This window comes from Mastigoproctus giganteus, chromosome 8 (genome assembly GCF_048544385.1).
Source record: "Mastigoproctus giganteus isolate SK-2022 chromosome 8, ASM4854438v1, whole genome shotgun sequence".
NCBI classification, from domain to species: domain Eukaryota; kingdom Metazoa; phylum Arthropoda; class Arachnida; order Uropygi; family Thelyphonidae; genus Mastigoproctus; species Mastigoproctus giganteus.
Window position 1 is genome coordinate 141,130,356 of NC_143582.1, and position 14,763 is coordinate 141,145,118.

The 14,763-nt window shown below is 35.0% G+C and overlaps 2 protein-coding genes across 4 annotated transcripts in view; one reads left to right on the forward strand and one right to left on the reverse strand.

Moving 5' to 3' along the window:
- LOC150081860 (calpain-9-like) overlaps positions 1–9,270 on the forward strand; it is a 152,380-nt gene extending 143,110 nt beyond the window's left edge. For all 3 annotated transcript variants that reach the window (XM_090379769.1, XM_090379770.1, XM_090379768.1), the window contains exons 14-19: positions 1,927–1,991; positions 2,596–2,664; positions 6,411–6,489; positions 6,650–6,763; positions 7,649–7,704; positions 9,160–9,270. In XM_090379769.1, the coding sequence (XP_090235895.1) occupies positions 1,927–1,991; positions 2,596–2,664; positions 6,411–6,489; positions 6,650–6,763; positions 7,649–7,704; positions 9,160–9,186 (410 nt within the window). In that variant the 3' untranslated portion in view covers positions 9,187–9,270. The remainder of the gene's footprint in view (positions 1–1,926; positions 1,992–2,595; positions 2,665–6,410; positions 6,490–6,649; positions 6,764–7,648; positions 7,705–9,159) is intronic.
- Positions 9,271–11,833: 2,563 nt separating this feature from the next.
- LOC150081861 (uncharacterized) lies at positions 11,834–13,543 on the reverse strand. The gene has a single exon (XM_090380347.1). The coding sequence runs from the start codon at positions 13,541–13,543 to the stop codon at positions 11,834–11,836; it is 1,710 nt and encodes a 569-aa protein (XP_090236473.1).
- Positions 13,544–14,763: the final 1,220 nt, after the last annotated feature.

Sequence of the window (14,763 nt, forward strand, 5' to 3'; positions counted from 1 at the left end):
AGTTGAATACTACCTGATATAGCGCAAAAACACTCAACCCTAACTACAATGCAACTCATTAACAAGGTGATCACTAAGAACAATCAAATAACTCTTCTTAAAATAACATTTTAACATAAAATTCAGGAGCACACAGTAACCGCGTTAAGCATAGACACTGGCCAGTAGCGCCATAGTTTCAGCCATAGACTTGCATATTTCCATATTGTCATCAGTAAGTGATCTGCCATCACTAACCTGCTCCAAACTCTCTTTGAAATACCAAAGGCATTCCAAAATAAAAGACAATTAGATGTTATCTTCCTCGGCATAAAGGTTACATTGATAACCTCTCAGTAAACGCTCTTCTGCACATACTGCAGTTTCGTTTCGATATTACTGGAAACCTCCTTTAAGTCTTGTCTGGAATCCTAACCAATTGGGCAATGCTGGTTTACCACAACGGTGAGCAGCTAACTTTTAAAGTAACTAGAGGCGTTCTGCAGGATGGAATTTAATCCTCAACACTGTTTGCAGTATAACATGAACCGTTCTTGTCAGAAAATCCTAATTTTGTCGTACATGCTGATGACCTCAAGGTCCTCGTTCATCCAAACACTCCTGACTCTGCATAAAAAGTTAACCTGGAGATCCAAAAAGTAATGCTTGACTTAAATAATTATCTAGGTTCCATTGGACTCCACCTAAATAAATTAAAATCTGCACAAATCACGTTTTCGAAGAAGTGTGTAGAAAATTATGTCTGTGTCTTCATCGACCTGGCACAAATTCAGAAGGTAATTTTATATGTGGATCTGGGACATGAACCTCAGCTTCATTTATCACTCCAATGACCTAAAAACAAATTTTATTCTCTTCATTGGAGCCTTAATTAAGAATTAATAGGGCGGTCACAAACCAAAAGCTACTGGTACAATAGCTTTTAACGTGTGTTTACGTCATCATTCTTTATGCATCGGTCATCTGGTCATCTGCACCTGCTACATATCGAAAGCGTGTTACGCGTTGCAGTACTGGATGATGAGAAGCATGAATCGCAATTCTCAGTCGATATTAAAATCAGTCCTCTATGCCACACTTGCCATTTAAAAATGATAATACATTGTAGTCTCGAGGAACATAAACATATTGCAGCAATTAATTTCCCAACGAGGAATGCACCTGCAGTTAACAAAGTTGTGTCTTATGATCCTACAAGGAGAGAGAGAGAGAATTCGGTTTAGAAGCAGACTTACAAACTTTAGATATTTAAATATATAATATGTATTTAAATATATTATTCTCAAACAAAGTATTAGAATACTGTAATTTTCTTCAAATTAATCCTGGGAGTTTTTGTTCCAAAATAAAATATAGGATGTCAGCATTGCAGGAAATATATAATTTCTCCAGCTCTAGATCGCCCGTTGATTATTTCCAGCGACTCTGCCAGTTACAACTTATGAGCGTGTTTGATTGAATTCCCTTTCTCTCTCTGAATCTCCTATGAACTATGCATTTTCTCCTATGAACTATGAATATTTGAAGAGATTTTTATCTAACAACGTGTATGCAAATTGGGTATATGTATTAATAATAGGTTATTTTGGACATTCTTTAAATAACTTATTGCATAACTGAAAAGTTGTTAGAGAATGAACACCCTTCCAGCGGAACTGCTGTCCAGGGGGTGAAAATCCTGTACTAAACTGATAAATAAGTTAATAAACTTCTGGGGAAAGTCAGGCAAATTTTGGAAAGAATATAGCTAAAGCTATTAATAGTAGATAATACAGTTACCATAATTAGCTTCGTGCCTATGAAAATACTCTACATGTGATATTGATGTATATATTCATGCGTATATACTCCTGATGAACTGAGCAAAAAATCTTAAATTTTTACTTTGAATGCACTTGATTTTAACAATTGATATTGTTCTTTTAGCTCTGCAGCTGCTGTCTCAAAAGCCAAGTTTAGAATTATGTCGATACCTCATTATGCTTCGGGATGTATCCTTTAACATTTTTTTATTTGATAAATATTTAAATAGGACAATTTTAGATATGTTTCATTAGTAAGATACAGCAACACTTTTTGTTCTATATGGTTTTTAATTATAAATCTATGAAAATCGGATGTTAATAGCGAAAACCAATTTGATGTCTTCTTCCAGTCACATAGTTCTCTGAGGAGATGTTGTGGCCACTAACAAATTCCTCCAACTGCATCGATTGTGTGCTATACGAGCTGCATCGCCAAATGTTACGTCCAAAAGTTCACTGATCCCATCCTTCCACCTAGTTGCAGGTCTTCCTTTAACAGCAGTTTTTGGAGTTGGTTTTGTTATGGTCTCTGCGGAATCAGATAATGTGGTGGTATGCCATTGCCTACCACCATAGATGAGTAACAGCATAAAAATCTGACGAATGTCATACTCACACATCCTTTAGAAGCGAAAGGGAAGTTCTTGCATCAGTTATTTAATCAATGTGCATAATTTCAGTTTTGGATTTACAAAGGTTAAGTTTACAAACTAAACTGTGCCTTTACTTTTGTTTACTAGTATTTTGTTAATGGTCAATATACTTAAATTTTTCTTAACTTCAGGTGTAGAGTCTTATAACTGGTAAAATTAACAGAACAGAACTTTTGGGTATTTTGTACACTCTTCAATACTGGAAGGTAAATACACATGTTTTCGAATTTAAACTACTAGCTACAGATTTTTTTCTTCAATCTACTAATTAAATATAAAATAAGGTTCTATTTTATTTATAATAACAGCACAGCTTACTCTAGATTGCTGTACTGTTATTTATAATGACAACACCGCAATCTAGAATAAGTTCAAAGGCTTGCTTGCCGTTTAGTCAACTCGGTATTTTGTACCTTTGCTGGATTTTTATATATTTGCTAGTTTTGATGACATACATGACATTATATTACTCTTCCGTACGATAACCGTTTCGTGAATCAACTTTTATTATTATTTAAGACCAGACTATCCTAAAAGATGTTGCAGTGCTCTGTTTCAAGCAAACATGTTACATCACAACAGAATCACTTGAGAAGGAAAGAAAATTAATAGTGGAGGGATCCGTTATGAAAAAAGTAATCAAGGAATTAATTGCATTATATCAAATATAATCAAAATGCATTCAAGTAGGTTTCGCCCTTTGGCTGACACACTCTCCATTCTCAAGAAGAGAAAACCTGGTTTCTTGAAAGCTTATATTTTTCGGTTGTTTCCTCATTCGTCATGGCATCCATCAACTGGGATATAAAAAATATCTGCTATGCTGCTAATTGATAAACATTTTCTGCTTGTAAATATTCTCCATACAGCGTGCGTGGCTTTGTGATGAATACTTTTTCAAAAGCCACGATATCAGTATCTTAGATTCGCATATGTTAAAATTAATTTATCACAGGATAAGTTAGAATTCCGATATTTTAAATTTAATAAAAAAATCGACTGTTAAGTAACGATTTCAGATGACTATTAATACAAATGAATAGTTCTAGCCTCTTAATTTCTAGAAGCACAATAATTACTGTTATCCAGATTGACCTGCCTGGGTACAGGATTTGTTGGTATTCACTGGGATTACATATCTCCAGTGTATGAAGAATTTTTAGACTGATCCTTGTACAACGTGAATCTGTACTCGTACGGATCTGATTGCAAGCAGAAAACGAAAATCGATTACTGTTGGCATATGTGTGTATGTATTCTGAAAAAGGTAGCACCTGAACTTGAAATCGACTATGCTGATATCATTTTTAAAACAAATTTTGAAAAACCATTTGGCAAGTTTTCTCCGCATGATGTGGCGAAAACAGAATAATAATAAATATTATTTGTTATTATTATTATTAAATCTGTTTATTGCTCTGCTCAAAAGATACTCCCCGGACAGTAGTAAACTAGGGGAGGGGTGATATTTACATTCAAAGGTTAAGATAGGGACATGTGTCCGGGGGTTACATGGAGCACACGTATGCTTAACCTGAAACGTACAGAATTTACAATTTTTTTTTATTTTATATACTTAAAAATTGTGGAATATCGAAGTATCCAAAATTAAGAAGGAAATTATTCTATCAAAAAGCGCACTACAAAAATATGAAATATATGTACAAAAATATAAAGGATTTAGGCAGTACATCACCAGTCGTTGCCCGTGGTATCTCTTCAACCTTGACTATCTTGGCGCTCACTGCCAGGCTTCTTTAGAGTAATAGATGCCAAGGGAAGGGATCAGTAACGGCTTCACTTCATTTTATTTTAAATTTATCGTGTCATGGAAAGCATTGTTGTAGCAAGTTATTTTCCTTCTGGTGGTGTTCTTGTGAGTAACAAAGGTGGATTTGTGTATGTGTCCATGGATTCATCCTGCCGGTTATCAATAATGAAGCTTGTGGCAGCTGAGTAATGCTGTGGATAGTGGTGCATATTGGGATCCTTGATACCAGTGGAGCCATAAGTTTCCGATAAGGCACATCCTTAATGATTGTAACGTATCCATCTAAGAATGGGTTTTCTTCTAACAGGATACTGTTCCATGTCATAAGACCAGAATTATACAGAACTGGTTCCAGGAATCAGAGTAGGAATTCAGGCACTGCAGTGCCTCTCCAATTACCAGATATCAATCCAAATGAAAACCTGTGGGATGAAGAGGAATGAGCTCTTCGGATTAGAGAGCGGCATCCATCCAATTTGCAAAAATTGTGAGAAGCAATTGAGTCAACATGGACAAGCATCCATGTGGTATACTTTCGACATCTTGTTGAGTTCGTTCCATGTCGAATCCAGCCTGTTCTGGGGACTAAAAATATGTCACTCTAGGACCACTTGGAATATACTTTCATCTGCCCAAGTATTATTATTTTCGTGAATTCTCTGGTCAGTTTGTCTGTTTGCTGGAAGAAAACACCGAGGGAGGAGAGAACCTTGCTATCTACGCCTAAGACCGACCAACTGAGCCACTGAGTGAAAAAAAAAAACCATAAAAGTTCCTCTCGTTATTGATGGGATGCGAATTCAAGCCTTTTCCAGCCGGTGTGGGGAAGGTGGTGATTATACTCGCTGTACTGCTCACGAATTTTGACACAAGAATAAGGTGTTAGGTGTGCGCTTGTTAAGCGCCGAACCAACTGAGGCTGTAAAGCGTCAGTATATTGTGTTTCCGATTGAGTTTTTTGCTAGGTTTGCTGTTTTCCGAAGAAAGTACCATGCAACCCACATCACATGAGATCGACTCAGCCATTATGAAAGAAAAAAAAAAGCCCATAAAAATTCATTTTCTCTTTCACAGTTTTTGAATTCAGGCCTTTTCCTAGTGGACGTGGAAGAACAGTGATCATAACCACTCTACTCGCTTGGGCCAAGAGTGTGAGTGTGGCGTCAGGAGTCCCAGTAAATTGTATCCGTAAATTTCATGTATCGTGCTTAGATCGGTTTATATGATGGGCGAGAAACCCGAATTTCTTGGAAATAAAACCACGTGACTCTTGGCTGAGACCGGCTAACTCGTCCAAGTTGTAAAAAAAAGATTGTATTTCCTTATCGTTATCGGACTACAGTCACATAATTTATACAAAGTGGCGTGAAGATCTGTCCTCCATCCACTTCCAGAAGGAATAACGATGGTCGTTGTTATTTATTTTTATTTCATAACCTTAGTTTCGCCAGGGAACTGAGGCTGTGAGGAATCGATGTATTCGCTCTCTAAATCTCGCTTATTATATGGTTGATGTCTGTGTTTCTCTGGATGAAAAACCCGTGAATTTCAAGTAGAAAACAGCAGTGTGCAACTAATTCAGCCACAGTGCTAAAGAAAAATCAAAATAGTTCCTTTCGTTTAGACGAGAACCCGAACCCAGGCCTTTTTCATACGATGTAGAAAGAGAGCTATAATAAATCTGTACTAGCAGCTGTGATAGAGCATGAACTAAAGAATATTCTTAAAATAAAATTTATAATCATTTCAGAAAATGGAACTGAAACAGAAATTGAAAACTTATAACTTAAAAATAAATTTAATATATATACCAAAAAGAAAATAAAAATATGTATTTTTTCGTTTTCTATAAATTGCGAAGCGACCACAGCAAACATTTCAATCTTTAAAAAGTATTCCTTTTGATAAAAGTTTTTGATATTCCGGACTCAAATTAACTTATATTTCCTTCCATTAAAAAAAATTTGAACAACACGTGTAAGAAAAAAATAAAAATCTCAATGTTTAATGATGGTCTGAACATAAAGATAGGGTTTATGAGGTTAATACCTTATTCGTTACGTTACACCGCCCGCGGTTTTTCGTTTAAAAGATGACTAATTTGCTTATAAAATCGTTGAAACATCCTTTGATACAAAGGAAGAGCTTTATAATTATAGTTGATATTTTTTTTATTTTCAGGCAGCTTTCATGAAAATGGACCATTCAAATAGAGGCAGAACAAGCAGCTTCAACTTTCGCACAGTTCTGTGGGAAGCTGGTAGGTTATTATGAATTCCATAAAAATACTTTCTTATAATGCTAGATTAAAACATTATAATCATATTCTTTAACTGTTCTTTTTATCTGCGCAACACATGTAGTAATATCTTTATGTCACATGGATTTATAACTGCTTTTCTCCTTTTCTTCTTTTTTAGGTGTAACAGTAAGCAACAAGGTTTTGGAATGTCTTGTTCTAAGGTTTACAAAGAACAGTCTCCTTACCACAGAAGATTTCTTTTTGGCTCTAGTCAAGTTATATATTGCTCATGGTAAGTGACTGCGGATTTCTTTATAATAATTGGTTTCGATTATTGTTAATTGGATGCAATTGTTTATTTCCTAATTATCCAATGACGTAAAAGCTTTATCGTTTATGTTCCTCGTGGACAGCACAGCAGCAGCTATAATCGCTTTCCTCCCACAACCTGTAGCAATGACTAATTTCAAATCCCTTCAATGATGTGAGGAATATTTGGGCTTTTGTCACAATGACTCAGTTAGGCGGCCTCAGGCGAGGGTTTCATGGATTTTTCTCCTGGAAACTCTACTGTTTTGGCCACAGAATATACGTAATTTATACGTACAATATATGCTATTGCTTCAGCCTTAGTTCCTTTAGCGCTTAACGCACACACTCACCTTTCACTTAAGTCTAAATACTATACTGTACTGCTCTTGTGGGTAGCACAGTTGGTAGGATGGTAGTCCTCCCCACGCTGGATGGAAATAACTGAAATTCGAATCCTGTCATTGACGCGCGGAATTTTTATTGGTCCTTTTCACAACGTGGCTGAGTTAGTCGTCCTGAGGCGAGGGTAGCATGGTTTTTCGTCGAGCAAACAAAATCGACATCAGAACACACGCAATTTACAAACAATATACACGGAGCAACGTGGCCTTAGTCGCCGATGCTCCTAAAACCCTACAACAAATTCCATACTAGGATATCGTTAACGTTAAAACAAATAGCATTTGAAATCATGTGAATTATTAAAACTACAAAACAAGTTTAATTATTTGCATCTCTTTGGTTTTAAATTCTATTTCAAAAATAGTTTCATTTCGTTTTCTGTTTCCCTTAGAATGAATACCTGCAAAGTAAAAGTCTTCAGTACTTAATAGTTTAATAGCTTACTTATTTTTCTTTCTTTCAGAGAGGTTTACAACGTTGGAGAAGAAGATGAAAGAGAATGCATTATCGTTAGAGGAGGTGAGTCACGTTTGGTTAGGAAGAATCCACTGTTTTTAATTAATGCGCACACTGATGACCATTTAACCATGAAACTCTGAGCATATTTTTTACGGTACTGCAGTTTGCATTAATTTACATTGAGCATTTCAAATTTCTGTGTTACCACATTAATGCAGCTGTGAGTTGTAATATGAAAGAAACTGATTCAAATGAAGACAGGAAAAGTTACATAAAAAATTATTTATGCAGAAGATTCATTATTTTTCAACAGTCACCGCGTCTTACAGTTCTGCCTTTCCTCGAGAAAGTAATGTTGGGGGATGTCGTCAGAGAAGAATTTATTTGATTTCTGTCTGAGCCACTCAACCGCTACTTTTTGAACCTCGTCATCCGAGTAGAAGCTTTCTACCAATGCCTCTTTTGAGTGGTATAAAAATAATAATAATTTATATATAAGCCAGTAGAACAAGGAGGGGGTGGTAGCGCTTCGAAACGGAGATAATGATCTCGGTAGTTGCTTAGACACTGTGAGGATGCGAGTTCCAATGCTGTACGCAAAACCCTTTTGAGATCAAACTTCGACATTTGGTTAAAATTGCAGAATTCAAGCTCATGAGTACATTGCAGTGACCACTCCCTTTCCTGATGTTGAAAGCAGTTCTTTCCTTTCTTGATTTCTTCTAACTCTCTAAAATAACTCTTTTTGTCACACGGTGAATCCGAACCATTTCAGCTACTTTCCTGTAGCTGGGATGGTTCGGAATTTCTTTGGCTTGGAATGGCGTCACTCTTTATTAGCTCAGTTGATATCATACTGAAAGCAATGCGTCCCTGACTCATCTTCAGTTACTCTACAGTCTAGGAATTCATCTTCCTCTGCTTCTTACCGAATCAGCAACATAGAGTGCGCTTCAACTCGTTGTTTCAGCACATCTGCTAAGTCGATGAGAAACCAATTTTGCACATAGACACACGACTTTACTGAATTCCAGTTTCCTAGAGAAAAAGATAAACATATTTGATGCTTATATTCGCTTCCTCGCTCACATTTTTCAGAGTTAGTTTGGCGTAACAAGGCTTATTAACATGGCTAAGACAAGCAGAATCTTACAGATTATGGACTCCAATTTTAAGCATTTGGACCCATTTATAAATTCCCCATTGTGACATGGTGAGACCATACACGCTAAACATCCAATGAATTTCAGTCGGTACTAAAATTTATCGTAGGATGCAATGCAAGATGCCTTCTGCGAAAATAGCAATTGCACTTAGGAGTACCAATGAACGCAAAGCAACGAACGTTTGTCTTTTTACGCCAAAAGCACATTTGCCAAGGACTGTTTTTTTTTTTTTTCTGTTTTCATTTGAATCACTTTTGCATTTCCTTTAGTATTTCATAAAGTTTCATGAATATTAATTTATAAATTTTCTACATCACAGTGATGAAACTGACTCTCATCTCCTTTTCAGATGATTCTAATGACCATCTATTCGTGATGTCTGCTCTGGATACATATAACGAATTTCCATCGATAAGAATTGCTATCATCAGGACTAAGAAACCATTGCCTATCATGTGAAAGGAACCTCCGCGGAAATGAGAGAGAGAGAGAGAGAGAGAGAGAGAGAGAGAGAGAGGAGAGAGAGAGAGAGAGAGAGAGAGAGAGAGAGAGAGAGAGAGAGAGAGAGAGAGAGAGAATTCAAAGAAACGGCTAATTTAACAGTGGAAATATCCAGCTATAGTTCTGCTTATAGATGGTTGTAAATACCATATTTGTGACCACTAGCTCATCTCAAGTGATCAGATTACCACGTAATGTAACGAGATTGTCGAATGTTACACTACCCAAAGCAGCATCAGCGTTACCAACGTTGGGTAGAATGTTGTACATATTTTCTATTCAGGTGTATTATTTCATATAAATATATTTATTTAATGCATATTATTATGCTCGTCATGCCGGTGTAAAATAAGTAATATTTTTTTCCATTAATCAATAAGTTATTCTGTATTTTTTTCTGTAAATAAGAGCGTGACAGCAGAGACAGAGGCAAAAGAGCCCCCAACCTCCAGAATAAATCTGTCTACGTGTACATCTCTGAAAAATTAGAAATATTGATGAACATCGTTTTTTTTTTCATTAAAAAATGTTCTTCAAAATGCTGATTTTCATTACTTAGTTAAGATGTGTATTGTAGCTTGAATAACTGAGAAAGTGCAGATGTTGCCTTCACAGTTCAATGTATTTCATACCTCTAAGCCATGAATCTGCACGACAAAACAAAACAGTACAAAGAAATAAAAAAATGCTTTTAACAGCCATTTCAAATAACGACTGTTAAGTCACTTAATACTATTCCTCTGAATATAATTCTATAAAATAATTCAAACTCAATGATAAAAATCTATAAAAGATCTATAAAATAATTCAAATCCTTACAGCACAATTAAAATAAAAGAAAATTCATGTAATGAAAAAGAAAAGTTTGCGAAATATATGCTGCTTGAATGAGCGGTTCTGAATTAGTAATTAGAATGAGTATTTTTACTTTTATACTACTCGCTCCTTCTCTTCATTTGCATATTTTCTGTTGAAAGTAATGCAGGTTGGACACACTGTTCCTATTGCTGTCCACTGACTTTGAATCTGGGTAATATCTAGCAGTCCGCTAATTCCATGTGATCATTGTTAACGTTTCCACCAATATTGGTTTATCATCTAGCTAGAGGAGGACTGCTTTTTATTTTCTTTATACCAGGATTGACCAAACCACGACTCGCCTACCATATGCTTCACATATGCTACCATAGCCCACAGAGAAATATGATTTGAAGTAATCCATTGAAGAAAATAAAAAAAATAATAAAATATTCTCAAATAGGAAATGAATTGATCGCATTCGATTGTTATTTGCGAATATTCGTAAAAATGAATATTTTCATCGAATTGAATGAATGGCATTGGATTTAGAGATGAAAGCTACCCCAGAGAGCCAAATATTCATGGAAGTAGAAGTGCACACCTTCGTCCCTGGTTGTCATTGAAGTTGTGCACTTCTACTTCCTTGAGCATATTTTAATTCCGTGTTCACAATCTTAACTTATTTTAAATCATTTTAAATTATTTTAAACTACCTTAAGCCTCAAATTATTCTTCCATCCTAACTTCATGTATCGTAGCAGATTTATCTAAGGTGAGTACCACTCATTAAGCTTTATGCTATTCAAACTTTGAGTCAATTCCAAACGGTACATTAATACATTCTATAATCTAAGTATTAATGAATACCTTATTTAAAGACGGCGAAAAACTTTCATAATATTTTATTATTTAAGATCCATACAGAAATAAAACACCCGTACAAATGAGGTAGATTTAATACAAATTCTCATTTCAAATTAAGGATTTTTAGCTGCTAAATTGAGTAACTGTTAAGTATAATTTTGCATTATCATAAGGCGAAAGCATGGACGTCGAAAGAACTGCGGAGCATTTTGCTATCTGAATTCCAAACTTTACTGCTGTGTTTCAAAGAGTGTTAATTTTTATTATCATCTTTAATAAACAGTATTAGTAATTTTAAAAGGAGATGGATCATAAACAAAATATAGATATTTGTGTCAAAAACTAATAAGGACATATATAATTATAGGAATAATACTGATATTTTTATTAGTATAATTTCTGTAATTGATATAGACTGGTAGTGTAGGAATAATTCTGATAAATACCTTTCCTTAATTAACTGTGCAATTATAAATTAACCTAAAATCACTACATGCATTTCATGTTATTTTAATTGCAGGATTATCTTTTGCAGGCTTAGATTTTGGCATGGCTCTGTTTTCAGTATTTGGATGGATCCTTCTGTAGTCTCTATTAGCTACTGTGCGTGTTTCTAGATTGTCCAGTGAGCACTCTTAAGTACAAAGGTACGCGATCAAGTTATAGGGTAATATGTAAAATCTGAAGATTGCCCAATTATGCACAAAGAATCAAATTAAGCAGGTGGCCAGATTATGGACCTTTCATTCACTGTTCATATATTAATTTGGATCTTACGAAGAATTGAAAACTGCAATACTACTGTTAAATATCGCAGAAAATAATTCAAATTAAATGCTATGTTCTGAAAAGATCTATCATACAATGTGACATGTTTTTTTCTGAATCTGGCGAGGATTTTCCAAAGCTTTAAACAGCTTTCGCCAAAATGCAGCTTGAATCTTTGGATCTTCGTTCCACTCTAAGTAGATTTTGGTTTTAAAAAGATAATTTAACTGGGGAGTGACACTAGCAATTTGCAAATTCCCCAGTCTTATTAAAATGAGCCCTTGTCTCTCTTCATCCACAAGCACATGGTGGGCTAAATCGGTTTCAAACTTGCACCACGGACTTTTAAGGAAATTATTGGACACGATTAGCACTACTTTTCTGCTACATTTTATGCTGTCAATAATGCAGTCAGTGATTCCTCGACCAGCGACAAAGTCTCGTTCGTAGACACATAGTCGAAGGCCAGAGGTATCGTTTTCTAAGTTAGGAAGAAAATACTGGAACACCCAGTTAGAATCATCGTTACTGTAAGAAATAAAAGCATCGTATTGGAAATTTCTTAATTCTTGGGCTATTAGTGATTTACGCATGCGTAATCGATAGAAATATGCGCCGACTACTAAAAATAGTACGAATATTAGAACGACAGACAAAGTAGATAACAGACCCAGTTTATATGTGGATTCATTCTGTAAACAATTCTGAGCAAGAAGAAATGAGAGATTTGAGAGTGGCATATTGATCATATCAGAAGGGTTTTCACAGGCGTAATCTCTGCTTGGTCTGTTTCTCCAGAATTTATGAATTGTTACGTTTGTTTCATTGGCCCATCTTATGAAAGTCAATAAATCGCATTTACAAATAAAAGGATTCCCTGACAAATCTAAATTATTTAAATGAGAGAAATCCCCTATCATCGTAGTTGTCACTTCAGTTAGATGATTGAAGGACAGGTCCATAATAGCTAGATTAGTGTTATTTGCAAATAACGCTACGTTCCACTTTCTGATATCGTTTCTTGAGAGATTTACTTTGTTTAGTTGCGATAAATTATCAAATATCGCTGAGTTCAAGTTTCCAATTGCATTATGCGACAAATCTAAAGCTTCCAGTGAGTGGAGGCTATTTAACAAAGGTATGTGACTTTCCTGTATTTTAGCATTTCTAATAATTAAAGTATTCAAATTCTTCAAATCCATAAACAGGGGAAAAGGGTGAATTCCATGAGTTCCCAAGGAAAATATAGGGTTCTCACTCAAGTCAAGTTTAATGAGAGACTTTAACGGAAAGAACGAATGTCCTTCTATGTTCTCAATACCGCATCTTATCATCTCTAGTTCTTCCAACACTGTTAGCCCTACAAACATAAACTTTTTAATTGTCAGAAATGTTTTATAGGATAATATCAGTTGCCTTAAAAATTTCATATTTACAAAAAGATTTTCATGAAACTCGATCCGAAGTGATGTTTTTGGAAATCCGCTGATATCCAAGACTTCAAGGTGCGGAATGAGAACCGCTTTTGGGATAGAATTTAATTGATTCCTCGACATTTTCAATATTTTTAATCCCGTTAGATTTGAAAATGCATTTTCTGCAATATACTGAATATGAGTAAAACTTAGGCTTAGCTTCTTTAGTCCCGGATAGAAAGGAAATTGTCCTTCTTTTATTTCTGCGAATTCAGAACGAGCAATTTGCAGATCTTCTACCGACGTCTGTGCCAAGATCTTTAGAAGGGAAGTCGGAATATCATTAAAACCCAATTTTGACATATCCAAGACTAACACAGACATATTTTTAAATGTTTCAAAGATGTTTATAAGATTATTCGGCTTGAGTTTTTCATTTGCTCGAAGACTAAGAATTTGTAGTTTGTCAAGGGGTAAAAATGCAAGTGGATGAATGAAGCTTAATCCACAAAAAATTAGTTGAATGTGTTTCAGTTTACTTGCACTTAGGGGCATAAAATCAAACTGTTTGATTTTACTTAGGCTATTTGCTCCGAGATTTAGATAAACTAAGGATGGTACAGCAGATGGTGTCAGTGAGAGAACAATATCAGATATGCTAACAATCTCATTTCGTACCAGAATTATCTCTTGTAAGTTAAATAAACCAGCAAACGCCTCTGGTTCTATTATTTTGATTCCATTGGAAGCCAAATTGAGAGTTTGAAGTCGATTTAGACCGTGAAAACTTCTGTTTTTAATTATTTCGATTCTGTTCTGTAGGATTTCAAGTGTGCAAACTTCAGTAAAATGTTTAAATGAGTAAGGTGGGAGATTTTTAATGTTCGTTTCTTTTATCACTAAAGTTGATATATTTTTTTGTAGAGATGAAGGTATCTCGTAACATTTCTGTCCAGAACATTGGCAGCCCTTCGTGATGCAAATTATACTACAGCCATTACTCATTTTTGGTGGGTCCAAAGCATTGTCCAAGTCCAGAGAGGAAGACAGGTGTGATTCTAACCCTTTGAATTGCCATTCGGCCATCTGACATAAACTGATTGTTGTGGTACGAAGGAGTACGCTCATCACCAAAACCAGCAGCATGGTTTGTTTCCATTCAGGATTCAATAACAAAGAATTGCCAAGGTGTAAGCCATTCTGATATTGTCTGCAAAATACAAATAATATAAATTATCTCAAGTAATCTATTTATAAAGAAACTAATTATACATAAAATTTAAATTTGAATTCTTAAAATAAATCGAAAATTCTGCGAAACATATAAAAGTAATGTGTTAAGAGGATATTACTGCATTTGGTTGTTCATAACGAATTAATATGAAGTACACATAACACTAAACAAACCAATGAATACTTATGAGGTGAATTTTATTGCATACAAAGTGTATATAGTAGAGTACTTAAAGAAAGGGTATTTGAACTCCATGGTTCCAGCTTAAACTTATAGAAGTTCTATATTCATATACAGCATAAATCGTACTGTATCGTTATTCAAGCCCTCATTCTTGGAGTTGAAATTTTTCATTAGAATATTAGTCGGC